Raw genomic sequence first — 12,540 nt, 5'->3', positions numbered from 1 at the left:
TTATCTTCATGTAATTTATTGTCTTAATCATCATTTATCTTCATCTTATTTGTCTTTGGTTTGGTTTTATCTTTTTATCTACTTAATACTTTATCTTTTTAATCTTCCTCTTATTTATCCTTTTATCTTCATCTTATTTTTCGTCTTATTTACCTTTATCGTATTTGTCCTCTTAATCGTTATTTATCTTCTTTACGTTGCCTGTTCACGCGAAGCTACGATGAGGTTTTCTGGTCAAAATCTTCTTGTCTTTGCAACTGGACTTGGGTTTCTTAAAATTGTATTTAAATATAGTTTATATTATTTATATTCATATTTATTTTATTTCTTTATTTCTGCTGCTGTGACTGCAAATGAGGATCAATAAAGTTTATCTTATAGGAGTGAAAGCAGTTGTTTTAAATATTTTAGTAAAGTTTAAAAAAAAAAAAAAAAATCAATTAACATCTGTAAAAATGCACAGACTCCATCTTTTATTTCACTTCACAGAGACACCTGGAACGTTTAACACCAAAATAAAAAAAGAGGAATTGTTGTCCCCGGGGGATCTGGTGACGGCTCGAAGGTACCCGGAATCCGGCATCAAAATTTAAAAAAAAAAGGTTAAAAAAAAAAAGGTTAAAATCACTCGTTGCCTCTTCGGCTCTTCTTGTGGCTTTTTTTGGAGCTCCTGTGTTGAGGAGGGAAACAGTGGGATTAGATCCACACACCGACGGTGCCTCAGATGGCGGCGGCAGGAGATGGCAGTACCTCTCGGGGGTCTTGGAGTGGCTCCGATGTCGGTGGCTCCGGTGGTGACCTGGGAGGAAACGTCCCCCGTCAAGACTCGCCATCACGGTTGCGATGGAGAAACTCGCGTCGTGCGGAGAAGGTTGGGCTGCGACTTACCTGGAGACTTGGAGCGGTGGCGTCTTTCCCTGGAGCGGCTGCGGTGCCGACGGGGGCTCTTGCTGCGATGGCGCTCTCGCCTCGGCGACGGGCTGCGGACGCACAGGTCAACCAGTCAAAATGGCGTTTAAAAAATTAAAAAGGAAAAAAGGTTTGGTTATCAATGGCTGGTTGAGAAGTGAAGATGGCCGACCTCCTCCTCTTGGGCGAACGGCTCCTCCTGCAAAAGGAGAGGAAAAGATCCGGTTGGTCGACGCGTTCACGGTGTAAAAGTGACAAACTGACCCGTTGGCTTGTAACACCGACCGTCTCGGCGAGCGGCTACGTCTGTAGCGAGGGGACGGCGAACGGCGGGGTCTGTCGTTGTCGCGGTAACCACGTCTGTGGGGTTCGGGGGTCTGAAGTCTCTCCGGCTGCGGGTGGAATTACAAAAAAAAAACATTAATCCTTTATTTTACCATCCGTCGTTGGATCAGGGGCCAACAGGGGGCGACATAATCATCTTCATCAGCTATAACCCCGTCACGTCTCAGACAAAAGGGTAGATGGGAGAAAAGGTGACTTTGGCGTCCTTCGATTTACCGAAGGGGACTGACTTAGATGGCGTCCACCTAGATTTAAACGCCAGCTGTCAATCATCCACAGAAACAGAACCAAGACGGGACCCGTACGGACCTTCTCCTCCTCCTCGTCTTCCTCCTCGCTGCTCTCCACCTCGTCCAGGTCTTCCTCCAGGGCGCTGATCCGAGGGTCCAACATCTCGGCCTCCTCTAGGACCTGCCTCTTCTGCAACGCACACGCGCCCCGGTGAATTCTAGCTGCGGGAGGACGAATCTACCGTGGCGGAGCCGCAGGGCGTCAGACCTGGAGTCGGGGAAGGATGATGTCGCACATCCTCTCGGCGTGAAGGAGGTCGTCGATGAACTCGTCAACGTGCATCAACTCGAACTCTGGCGCAAGGTGAGCGTCCAGGCGGTTCATAAAAAAAAAAAAAAAGAAAAAAAAAATGAAATTACATGGATTACAAAAAAAAAAAAAACAACAACACACAAATCAAAGTTCTCCTCAACAGGAAACCGCCGTCACCTCCGTTCCTGTTCTGGGTCTTGATCTTTCTGTAGTCGTTGTAAAGCGGCTCCAGGTATTTGTAGCAGTCCACGGCCGTGCCCGTCAGCCTCATGTACATCGCTCCCAGGAGGCGGACGTACCTGGGGACAAACCCAGGGTGAAGCTCCGGGCTGGCAAAAAAATCGTCCCCTTCTGCGCCGGGACTCACTTGAAGTCCTCGTTCTTGATGAACTCCACGATGATGTCCTTCTCCGGCTGGATCTGCAGCATCTTCAGCGTCAGGCAGAGGAACGGCGTGGGCTTGATGTTTCCGCCGTAAACGCCGCCCACAAAGCGCAGCTCCATGGCCTTGTCCACCACCAGCTCAGCTGAGGACAGACAAAGTGCTCTAATTCCATCTTACTTTACTTTCAGGTGGGTTTCAGCACGATCCTGTGAGAAATGTAGTTATTTTATTCCAGCAGGAACCTCCATGGGCCGTGATGTTTGCAGATGATGTTGTGATCTGTGCTCAGAGTGAGGAGCGGGTGGAGGAAAAAGCGAGAGAGGTGGAGGTAAGTCTTGCAGTGGAGAAGAATGAAAGTAGGCGAGAAAGAATACATGCGGGTGACTGAGAGGTGGAGCCGTGAGGCGACAGGGAGTGGAGATGAAGGTGGAGGAGTTTAAGTAAAGAGGGAAGTGAGAAGAAGTGAAGAAAGCATTCAAGACTGAGGTGAGATGAGCTGTGGTGTCCGGTTTGGAGACGCTGAGGAGATGTGGACGTTCCTCTTCGGGAGTGAGGAGGATGGAGACGCTCGGGAATGAGTCCATCAGAAGGATGGCACGTGGTAGATGTTCTGGAGATAAAGCCACACTGAGATGGTTTGGATGTGGACAGAGGAGGAGATCTGGGTAGAAGGATGCTGAGGTTGGAGCTGCCGGGCAGGAGGTCTCATGGAATTTGGATGGATGAAGGGAATGAGAACAGGAAGCTTGTTGGTGTGAGAGGAGAGGATGCAGAGGAGAGGGTTAGATGGAGGAAGGTGATTGGCTGGTGGTTAAACGGAGGCAGGTGATTGGCTGGTGGTTAGACGGAGGCAGGTGATTGGCTGTGGTGACCCCATTGGAAAACACTTTTTAAGTTTAAACTACAATCTTCGATCTTTTTTTTTTGACAATTTAACGATTTTTATCATTATCAAAATCAAAACATAGTTCAAGCATTTTTTTTTTCATCAGCAAAACAAGCAATCAATGTGACTGTTAATAGTCTAGTCTACAATGAAAAGGTACAATAAACACACTTCAAGCACACGCAGCTACTTAATCATTGACATTTTGTTTCAAAGAATATATATAAATGTCCCAATATGTGAAAGATATATTAATGGAAAAGCAAAAGTAAATTTTGCCGTGAGTTAGTTTATCAGCATTAGCCCCGCTCGCCCCCAGGGTGGCTCCGTGGCTAGCATGCTACGAACCTGTGAGACCGAAACACTCCTCCTTCCAGTATTTGGACTCGTAGATTCGCGTCCGGATGATTTTCTCCACCAGATACTGCGGGTTCGTCCCGTGAATACTGTTCGCATCTTTCACGGTTCTGTTCGCCATCGGGCCGGATCACTTTGCTCGTAAACACGGACGAACAGTAACCCCGGCGCCCGCGGTCCACCGGATGTTGTAGTAACACTTCCGGTTCAACCTCCAGCCGCGAAGAGGTGCTTTATAAAGTTGACCAGCAGGGGGCGCTGTCGGGGGATTTAGAACGCTGATAGTGACCAAAGGCATGATTTCTAAGAATAAGAATAAGAATAAGAATAAGAATAAGAATAAATTTATTTATCCCGAAGATAATTGTTGTGCCAGAGTTTCAAGTAAAACATAACAATAATAAATAATAGTAGGAAATTGTATAAACAGTTAAAAAAAGGGGGGAGAATAAGAAATACAAATAGAACTATAAAGTGTCAAAGTCAAGGATATAAAGTGTTTTAAGGTCTTAAGTGCAAAGATTTGAAGATTTGAAGTTTTAGAAAACTATTTAGTTTCTATATTTTCTCACATGTATAACAAAAACAAAGTCATTATCACATGCTTAGCTACAGTCACAAACATGCACTTTTTTGTGATTCACATTGTGGCGACATCCTTTTTTCCGGACGACTATTTCAGCATTCAAATAAAAACTGTTTAGTGTCAGAGACACTAAACAGTGTAGAGAACTATAAACAGTATTAATTGGATGTGCAAGTTGAAAGAACGAGTTCAAATTGAAATGTAAACGTAAACAGTTGTGTTCACATTTTTTATTTGTTTTGATGAGAAATGAAAAGACAATAAGGGTTAAGAAAATGAAAGTCACAACAGCTAATTGTAATTATTGTAATGGTCTTAGTAATCGTGAGTCCCTCGAAGTTGGAAACGATGTAACGCGTTCACATGGGAAAATAATTTGGACTCAAGAAAGGGATTTTCAAACAAAAAATACAGATTTAAATATTAAAAATAAATTGATACGACACGTCATTGTCTGATTTGTTTGTTCCAAAAAAAAAACCCGCTACAACAGGAAGCAGGAGAAAAAAAAAAGAGAGAACGGACTCCTGATTGGTCGATATGTAGCACCTGGCGGAAGTTGGGTATTTTTCGCGGGAACTGTTTGACGAGGAGCCGGAGCGGCGCCGAGTTTTGACCGAAAGCTGTGTTTTGTTGTCGCTGAATTAAGTATTAAATTTAAATACGGTTTAAGCTAAAGTAAGCTAACGCGCCAGCCGATTCGAATCGAGATGTCGGCGTACTTTACGAGGCTGAGAGTGCGGCGGGTCCACCGATGGCGAGGGGAGCCTCTGAACTACAACCGCAAGCTGAAAACCCTGGAGTACAGGTGAGAAGATGTTCCTGACTTTATTTTCAACAAACATATTTGAACCGAGCTCAAACACCAGCTAACTGTTGCATATCTTGCAATCCGAGTCCATTTAACGACATTCAAACACGACTCTTTTGTCACATCTTTTGTTTTTAACGTTGTTTTCGTTCTCACCTTCTTGCGAACATGTTAGCTTTAGCTTCCGAGCTAACACTTTGCAAACACCCTAATGGACGTGTGTGCTAAGAGTCTTGATTGTTAAATTAGAGCGTTGTGTTTTCTGGTTTTGTCGGCTGTCTGTCAGCTCCCTGGAGATCAGCACCGATGACCCCCTCTGCAGCACCGTCATCAGCACGGGGCAAAACATCCTCATCAAGTCGGAGCACGAAAACTATCCCTACGTGGCCCAAGTGCTCAAGCTGTTCGAAGACGGTGAGTTTCTATGGGTGTTGAGTTGTGCACGAATCGGTCAAAATAAACCTCGAGAAAAGCTTCCTCACCTCTCCTCAGACACTTAGTAACTCGCCTTGGCCACTGCAAGCATGCTAACTTAAAATGCAATCTGCATTTGTGTAAATATATGAAGTTTGAATTAATGGTAAGCCCTCTGGTAAGAGCAACTGCTCTTAGTTCTTCCCTCCCACAAATTGAATTGAGTTACTTGTGAACTCAGCGAATGAATCATTCTGTAAGAGCTAAGAGCAGTCCTCACCTTGCAAAATGAACCTGTTAATTTTTATTCATTAACTTAAATCAACTATTCAGGGGCTCAGAGTAGCCGCGCCGCTCAGAGAGACTGACTCCTTGACTCAAGTGACTCAAGACCCGATTTGGTTTTGTGAGTTATTCATATAAATACGATTCAGCGATAAGAATCAAGTTTTGCATCACAAGTGCTGAGTTCCTTCAACTAACATCTATAAACATTGAAATTTCACGTCGTTTCTTGTAAATGTTCGTGCAGATTTTTTTTTTTTTTTTCTTTAAGCAAAGTTGCATCTTTTGTTGCATCACCAAGGAGCTCCACTGAACGCCACAGGAGGTCTTTCCTACCTGAGGCTATCAGACTTTTTAATTCCTCTCCTCTCAGCCGCAGGGAATCTTCAATCTTTGTAGTTACTGCTACAATTCATATTTCATTATATTTCTTATTCTTCCTCCTTTCTACTATTATCTATTACTGTTATGTTTTTTTTTACTTGAAACTCTGGCACAACAATTTCCTTCGGGATTAATAAAGTTGTTCTCATCTCTCTCATCTTGCATTTTTTGCAATCATTGATAATAGCAGATGGGGGGGGAGGAATTCAAACTCCACACGAATGCGCAGGCTGCATAAGATCAGTGTGTGTTTGTCCGTTGAAGCCTGCAGCGTCACGTGACCTGTGTGTGTGTTCCAGAGAGCAGGACGCAGAAGAAAGCCCTGGTGCAGTGGTTCACCCGCGTGTCCGAGGTCCCGCCGGCCAAACTGAACCTCCTGGGCCGGGACCCCCACCCCATGGAGGTCTTCCTCTACAAGGGCGGCGGCTGCGACGAGGAGGTGGACGCCGAGTCCATCCTCCGACCCGTCCAGGTTATTTGAGCCGTTTTCGACCGGAGGGAAGGCGGACGAGGGGGAGCGGAGACACAAATAATCAGATACATACATGTTACATTACATTACATTACATTGCATTTGGCAGACGCTTTTATCCAAAGCGACTTACAATAGAGGACATAGGGACTGCAAATACACTTGCAAATACATGATGCACAGGAAATATACAGAACATTAAGCTTGGGTTAGTGAGGGTTTTTTTTTTTTTTTTTGTTTGTTTTTTAATGGACAGAGACACACAAACGTACACACACACACTGCATAGCCTAGCTTGCTGCCAACCTGATCTGGGGCATCAGCGCAGTAAAAAGTCCTGAAAGAGAAACGTTTTTACCTGTTTCTTGAATGTTGAGAGAGATGATGCTCGTCTTGTTGCTTCCGGGAGTTTGTTCCACCACTGAGGTAGTAGAACTGAGAACAGTTTTGCCTGAGATCGCTTAGAGCGAGCAAAAGGTACCGCTAATAGGTTTGAAATACATGTACACCGAATCGCCATTTCATATCGTCGCCTCCCCCGTCCCGTTTCCTCGGTTACCTTCATTTCCTGTCGGTGACCTCCGGCTTTCTCGTCCGCCCCCAGGTGAAGCAGCTGTCTCCAGCCGACCCGTTCCCCGACCCGACAGCCCCGGATATTTTTTACGTCAAGCTGTCCTGGGACAGGAAGACCTTCAAAGCGCTGGAGTCCTCCGCTCACCCTCTCCCGACGCCTTCCCTCCCTCCGTCGCCCCCCAGCTCGCCGCCGGCCGCCGCCCCAGCAACCCGCGGCCCCTCCCGCCACGCTCTGCCCACGCCGGACCCGGCGGTCCTGCGTTGGGCCGCGTCCGAGGGCCTGAGGTGCATCCGGAGCGCCGGGAAGATCGCGGCCGAGGCCGAGTCGCTGCACTCGGCCACCAAGATGTCGGCCTCAAAATGCCTGAGCGCCAGGAGGAGGAGGAACGCCACCGCCGGACAGACGGGGGTCCGCAAAAAACTGGAGCTCGCTAGTGGGTCGCCACGACAACACCCGCTCAAGCCTTCCCCGGGTCCTTTCCCGATCTTCGATTTTCATTCTCGCGTTTTCCGCCCTGCTTCTCAGGCCCGGACGGGAAGCGCGAGGATGATGACGACCTGCGGCGGCTGCTGGACGAGGACCTGGAGGTGAACGCGACGGCGATCCGAAGGCTGCCGTCCTCCCCGCTCAGCTGCAGCCTCAGCCCCGTCAGGAAGGGCCCCGGGCCCCGGAGCCCCGGGCCCCGGAGCCACGCGCCGGTCCTGAAGCCCGCCGTCGTCCTCCGACGAGTGTCCAGCCCGGAGAGAGGCAGCGTGCCGCCCCCAAACAGGTCAGTCCACGCCTCGCTGCTGCCGGCCGATCAGCATCAGCGCTAATTAAAACGTGTCTTAATTTCAGTTTGTTCAAATTGTAATTTAATATTTGAAGATTGTGGTTGTCTTGTAACAGCTTGTCAGTAAATTTTTAAATTATTTTTCTGAACTAGTAAAAAGTTGACACAGAGAGAGGAATGCATTTTTGGTTTGCTGCCGGTGGACAATTTAAATTTCAGCTTTTCTTTGTTCATAAATACAAGAAAGACTAAATAAACAAGAGTGTTTTGCTGAAAAGTGACCTTCAACCCGACGTCTTTTTTTCGGAGCGCAAAATTTTTTGTCGCATGAAGGAGTGTTTTTGTTATCTCTGCGGATGTTCGTTGATTTTATAAAAAAAAAAAAAAAAAAAACCAACGCATTTTGTTTATTCATAGCATAAGGGCAAAAAAAAAAACCTTATTCTGTGTTAATTCATTTTAAATCTCGAAACAGTTCTGTGGCTCCTGATGTTTTCTTTACTGCTGGGAAACTTGTGCCCCCTTGTATAGAATAATAAAACAATAAAATAACTTCATCATGGCTTTTGTATCCAGGCGGATTATTTGGCCGTGAAAAATGCATCGGAAAACCCGTGAAAGAACTTTATATGTACGATTCCTGCATTTCATAGTATTTATCGACAGAGAACGAAACGTCTCTTAAAGTCGTTCGATCCAGTGAGGATGTGGTTCGTACTTGTGGTCGAAGCTGAGGCCTCCACCCCAAATCTCAGTCCTCAGCAGGTTCCGAACCCTACGGAGGTCCAAACCCCGAGGACGAGACGCAGCACCCCCAGGAGGGGTTCCGCCACCAGGGGGCAGCAGTGAGTGGGTTCCCCCTTACTTTCGGGGTCAGAGGTCACCGCGGTGCTTCCTCTCATCTGCTGTATAGGGGTCGTAGGGTCAAATTTGCACCTTTTTTGTTTTTTCAATCGCCGGATAAGTTTTATGGACCGATTGATGAGCGTTTCCATGGTAACCCTCCTCCTCTGGTCTCCACACAGTGCCGTCAATCCCGGGAACAAAGAGGCGTGGAGCTCCAAGGAGCCCGTTCTGGCAGTCCTGTAAGTAAAAACCTGAGGGAAACTGTCAAATAACACAATGAGTTGACTACACACAGCCTCACAAAGTAAACACTGTTTTCCGTGTGTGTGTGTGTGTGTGTGTGTAAGATAAGAACAACTTAATTAATCCCGAAGGAAATTGTCGTGCCATAGTTACAGAAAATATAACAGTAATAAATAATAAAAAGAAAAAGGCAGAATTAGAAATAAAAATAAACTATAAAGTGTCTCAGTGAAACTATAAAGTGTCTTTGTAAACAAGTGATAAAACTATAAAGTATCTTAGTAACAAGTGAGGTAAGGAGTGCACAATAGTATGATAAAAGGAAAAATTGTAGTGTAGCTGTTATGAAATGAAATGTGTGTGTGTGTGTGTGTGTGTGTGTCAAGGGCTGAAGTGGACGGCGAGACCTCCCCGGTGCTCCCCGTCGCTGTTACGCCCCGAAGCTCCAAGAGGAAGTCGGCTCAGTTGGTGTCGTCTCGCATCAGGAGGCAGCTGTGAGTGCGACCGCCGTCCCGCCGATCCTGGAACACCCAAATGTTTAAAACATCCGCTCGCTGCGATTGGATGAGCAGCGGAGGTCGTCGACGTAGCCCGTCGGCAGCTTGTCCGAACACGGGTTTCAATGAAAGCGGATTTGACGTCGGCGCCCGTCGCCCTTAAAACTCACGCGACACGAAACGTGGAGCTTGGATGAACCTCGATGGTTGACCCGTGTGTCCTGTCAGGAGCCTCCTGGAGAACCGGCGCGACATTCCGATGTCCGACAGCAACAGTGAGGACGAGTTCGTCCCTTCCAAGGTGCTTCAGAGCAGCAGCAGCGAGGAAGAGGAGGAGGAAGAGGAGGAGGCGGCGGCGCTCAGCGACGAAGAGGTCGTCACCAAGAAGAGCCGACGGACGCCGCGAGCCAAACGGATCACCCGCTCGTCCGCCGGGACGCCGATCAAAACCCCCCGCAGGAAGGTGGGGAAACGTCCGGAGAAGCGTTCCTCCGACGTTCCTCCGTCGCCGACGCCTCTGACCTTCTCCCGCCCCTCAGGTCGCCCCGGCAACGCCCAGGACGCCACGCCACGCCACCCCCTGCATCCCCAGCAGGGCGCTGCCCGCCAGGCGGCCCGCCAACGTCCTGGAGGAGGCCAGGACCAGGTGACTTCATGGCGGATATCCGCTCCTGAGATGTTCTCGCGATCCGGTCGACGGAAAGACGTGACTCCTCAGATGTTTGTGGACCTCCTCCAGGCTGCACGTGTCCTCGGTGCCGGAGTCGCTGCCCTGCAGGGAGCAGGAGTTCCAGGACGTCTACGACTTCGTGGAGAGCAGGATCGCCGACGGCACCGGAGGGTGAGACACCCGCCTGGTGTTAGCACGTTAGCACGTTAGCAAGGGGGTGGCGGGAGGCTCGAGGCGTGACCCGACCTTCTCCCTTCTTTCCCAGGTGCATGTACATCTCCGGCGTCCCCGGGACGGGCAAGACGGCCACCGTGCACGAGGTGATCCGCTGCCTGCAGCGCGCCGCCGACGAAGACGAGATCCCGCCGTTCAACTTCGTGGAGATCAACGGCATGAAGATGACGGACCCTCACCAGGCCTACATCCAGATACTGCAGGTGGATTCGCACCCCGAAGAATTTTAATCGTGTTCTGTAATCAATTTATCCATGAGTGGCGAGCCAGATGATGTCATCGGGTCAGGTGTGCCTTGGCTCCGCCCCCTTCCGCTAAGCCCTCTGCTTCCGCGCAGAAACTGACGGGTCAGAAAGCCACGGCCGACCACGCCGCCACCCTGCTGGAGAAGAAGTTCAGCAACCCGGCGCCGCGGAAGGAGACCACCGTGCTGCTGGTGGACGAGGTGCGCACACACACACACACACACACACACTGCGACATCAACTTCATTGTTCTTCTGCTCCCGTCTCGTCCAGCTGGATCTCCTGTGGACCCGGAAGCAGAACGTCATGTACAACCTGTTCGACTGGCCCACCCGCCGCCACGCTCGCCTGGTGGTCCTCACCATCGCCAACACCATGGACCTGCCCGAGAGGATCATGATCAACCGGGTGGCCAGCAGGCTGGTGAGCGGCCGGTCGCCGTGGCGATAAGCATCACGCACTTTTCCCGGCGTTCAATCCGAAAATCGACCTTCTGAGCGCCGCTGTCGCCCGGACAGGGTCTGACCAGGATGTCCTTCCAGCCGTACGGCTTCAAGCAGCTGCAGCAGATCGTCGCGTCGCGTCTCGACAAGCTGAAGGCGTTCGAAAACGACGCCCTGCAACTCGTCGCCCGCAAGGTTGGAGCTTCTCGCCGGGGCGGCAGCGATCCGGAGGAGCTTAGTGGACCTCAATTTTTTTTTTTTGTCGTCGTCCTCTCACAGGTGGCGGCGCTGTCAGGCGACGCTCGCCGCTGTCTGGACATTTGCCGCAGGGCGACGGAGATCTGCGAGCTGTCAGCGGGCGGCCTGGTGGGGATGAGTCACGTGATGGAGGCGCTGGACGAGATGTTCTCCTCCTCCTACATCACCGCCATCAGGTGAGACGATGCCCACCCCTGTGTGTGTGTGTGTGTGTGTTGATCTCACATTGCTGTGTATTCCAGGTGTGCGTCGCTACAAGAGCAGATCTTCCTCCGCGCCGTCATCTCCGAGTTCCGGCGTCTGGGTCTGGAGGAGGCCACGTTCCAACAGGTGCGCGTCCGATGATGTCATTTTATGACGTTTCCCAGGAAGTGAAAACTCAGCTGCTGATTGGCCGAAGTGGATCTAGTCTGAACGTGTGTGTGTCCCTGCAGGTGTTGGTGCAGCACCAGGCCCTGTGTCGGGTCGAGGGCGTCCAGCCGGCCTCCGTGTCCGAGGTGATGGCGGCGTGCCGGCGTCTGGGCGCCTGCCGGCTGCTGCTGCTGGAGTCGACCCACCGGGACGTCCTGCAGCGCGTCCGCCTCAATGTCAGCCAGGACGACGTCCTCTACGCCCTCAAGGCTGACTGAGGACGCCAGGGACCTCCAAGGGGCGTGTGTGTGTGTGTGTGTGTGTGTGTGTGTGTGTGTGTTACCTCATTGTGGAGGTTTTTTTAATGTTTCGTAACGGGAGAGTCTGTTTCGTCCCCAGTTTTTTTTTTTTTTTTTTTTTAAAACAAGCTTTTACTGGTTTTAATGTTTAAATCTGCAATAAAATCCGTCTTTTTTTTTTTTTCGTTAACGCCTGTTTCGAACCTCTTTAGCGCTGAGCCAGTCACCCGGAGGGGGCAGGAAGTGATCACTGGAATCCAAATTTTGCCCCTTTTTGCAAACTTCTTTACATTATGTTACATTTGGCAGAAGCTTTTATCCAAAGCGACTTACAATAGAGGACATAAGCACTGCAAATACACTTGTAAATACAAGATACACAGGAAATATACAGAACAATAAGCTGGGTTTTTTTTTTTTTTTTGGACAAAGACGTACACAAACGCACACACACACACAATTCACCACTATTTCAATTAATTATCGGTGTCCAGCTGAGGTTTGAATTTTTTTTTTGATCTGGTACACGGTTATGTAACATTTCCATTTGTGGTGTAATGCTTGTAATGCCAAATAGCCGTCTCAAAACCATATACATACATTCATTTCATCTTTTTATTTTTATTTGTTGGCGGTTAAGTGCGATTAGTAGGGTGGTGCTCGGTGAAGAGGTATGTTTTCAGCTCACGGCGAAAGACGGGCAGCGACGCCGCTGTTCTGACCTTTTTTCA

The 12,540-nt window shown here is 49.1% G+C and overlaps 2 protein-coding genes across 2 annotated transcripts; one reads left to right on the top strand and one right to left on the bottom strand.

Moving 5' to 3' along the window:
* Positions 1-450: 450 nt before the first annotated feature.
* prpf38a (pre-mRNA processing factor 38A) lies at positions 451-3,649 on the bottom strand. Its single transcript, XM_086143995.1, has 10 exons — positions 3,417-3,649; positions 2,165-2,324; positions 1,975-2,096; positions 1,753-1,838; positions 1,564-1,674; positions 1,195-1,301; positions 1,082-1,108; positions 889-980; positions 751-799; positions 451-670 (listed from the first exon to the last, which is right to left on the bottom strand). Exons 1-10 carry the CDS (start codon positions 3,544-3,546, stop codon positions 625-627), a joined length of 930 nt encoding a protein of 309 aa, XP_086000121.1. The 5' UTR covers positions 3,547-3,649; the 3' UTR covers positions 451-624.
* Positions 3,650-4,604: 955 nt separating this feature from the next.
* On the top strand, positions 4,605-12,151 carry orc1 (origin recognition complex, subunit 1). The gene is made up of 17 exons (XM_086165358.1): positions 4,605-4,819; positions 5,109-5,236; positions 6,205-6,377; positions 6,982-7,384; positions 7,477-7,720; positions 8,749-8,808; positions 9,199-9,306; positions 9,538-9,772; positions 9,849-9,955; positions 10,049-10,150; positions 10,245-10,416; positions 10,551-10,658; positions 10,732-10,881; positions 10,977-11,096; positions 11,181-11,335; positions 11,402-11,489; positions 11,594-12,151. The coding sequence occupies exons 1-17, from the start codon at positions 4,722-4,724 to the stop codon at positions 11,786-11,788; spliced, it is 2,646 nt and encodes an 881-aa protein (XP_086021484.1). The 5' UTR covers positions 4,605-4,721; the 3' UTR covers positions 11,789-12,151.
* The last annotated feature ends 389 nt before the right edge of the window (positions 12,152-12,540 follow it).

Source organism: Fistularia commersonii, chromosome 1 (genome assembly GCF_037954325.1).
Source record: "Fistularia commersonii isolate RoL2024-O1a breed Wild chromosome 1, RoL_Fcom_v1.0, whole genome shotgun sequence".
Taxonomy (NCBI): domain Eukaryota; kingdom Metazoa; phylum Chordata; class Actinopteri; order Syngnathiformes; family Fistulariidae; genus Fistularia; species Fistularia commersonii.
The sequence above is the reverse complement of the archived record's forward strand: the minus strand, read 5'-3'. Positions and strand labels throughout refer to the sequence as shown.

Excerpts from the sequence above, each read along its gene's own strand:
- prpf38a (XM_086143995.1), bottom strand. The coding sequence starts at position 3,546 with ATGGCGAACAGAACCGTGAAAGATGCGAACAGTATTCACGGGACGAAC. Across the intron at positions 1,839-1,974 it reads GACCCAGAACAGGAACGGAG|AGTTCGAGTTGATGCACGTT; the intron begins GTGACGGCGGTT and ends ACCTTGCGCCAG. Across the intron at positions 1,109-1,194 it reads CGTAGCCGCTCGCCGAGACG|GAGGAGCCGTTCGCCCAAGA; the intron begins GTCGGTGTTACA and ends CTCCTTTTGCAG.
- orc1 (XM_086165358.1), top strand. The coding sequence starts at position 4,722 with ATGTCGGCGTACTTTACGAGGCTGAGAGTGCGGCGGGTCCACCGATGG. Across the intron at positions 10,882-10,976 it reads ACCGGGTGGCCAGCAGGCTG|GGTCTGACCAGGATGTCCTT; the intron begins GTGAGCGGCCGG and ends TCGCCCGGACAG. Across the intron at positions 11,097-11,180 it reads TGCAACTCGTCGCCCGCAAG|GTGGCGGCGCTGTCAGGCGA; the intron begins GTTGGAGCTTCT and ends GTCCTCTCACAG.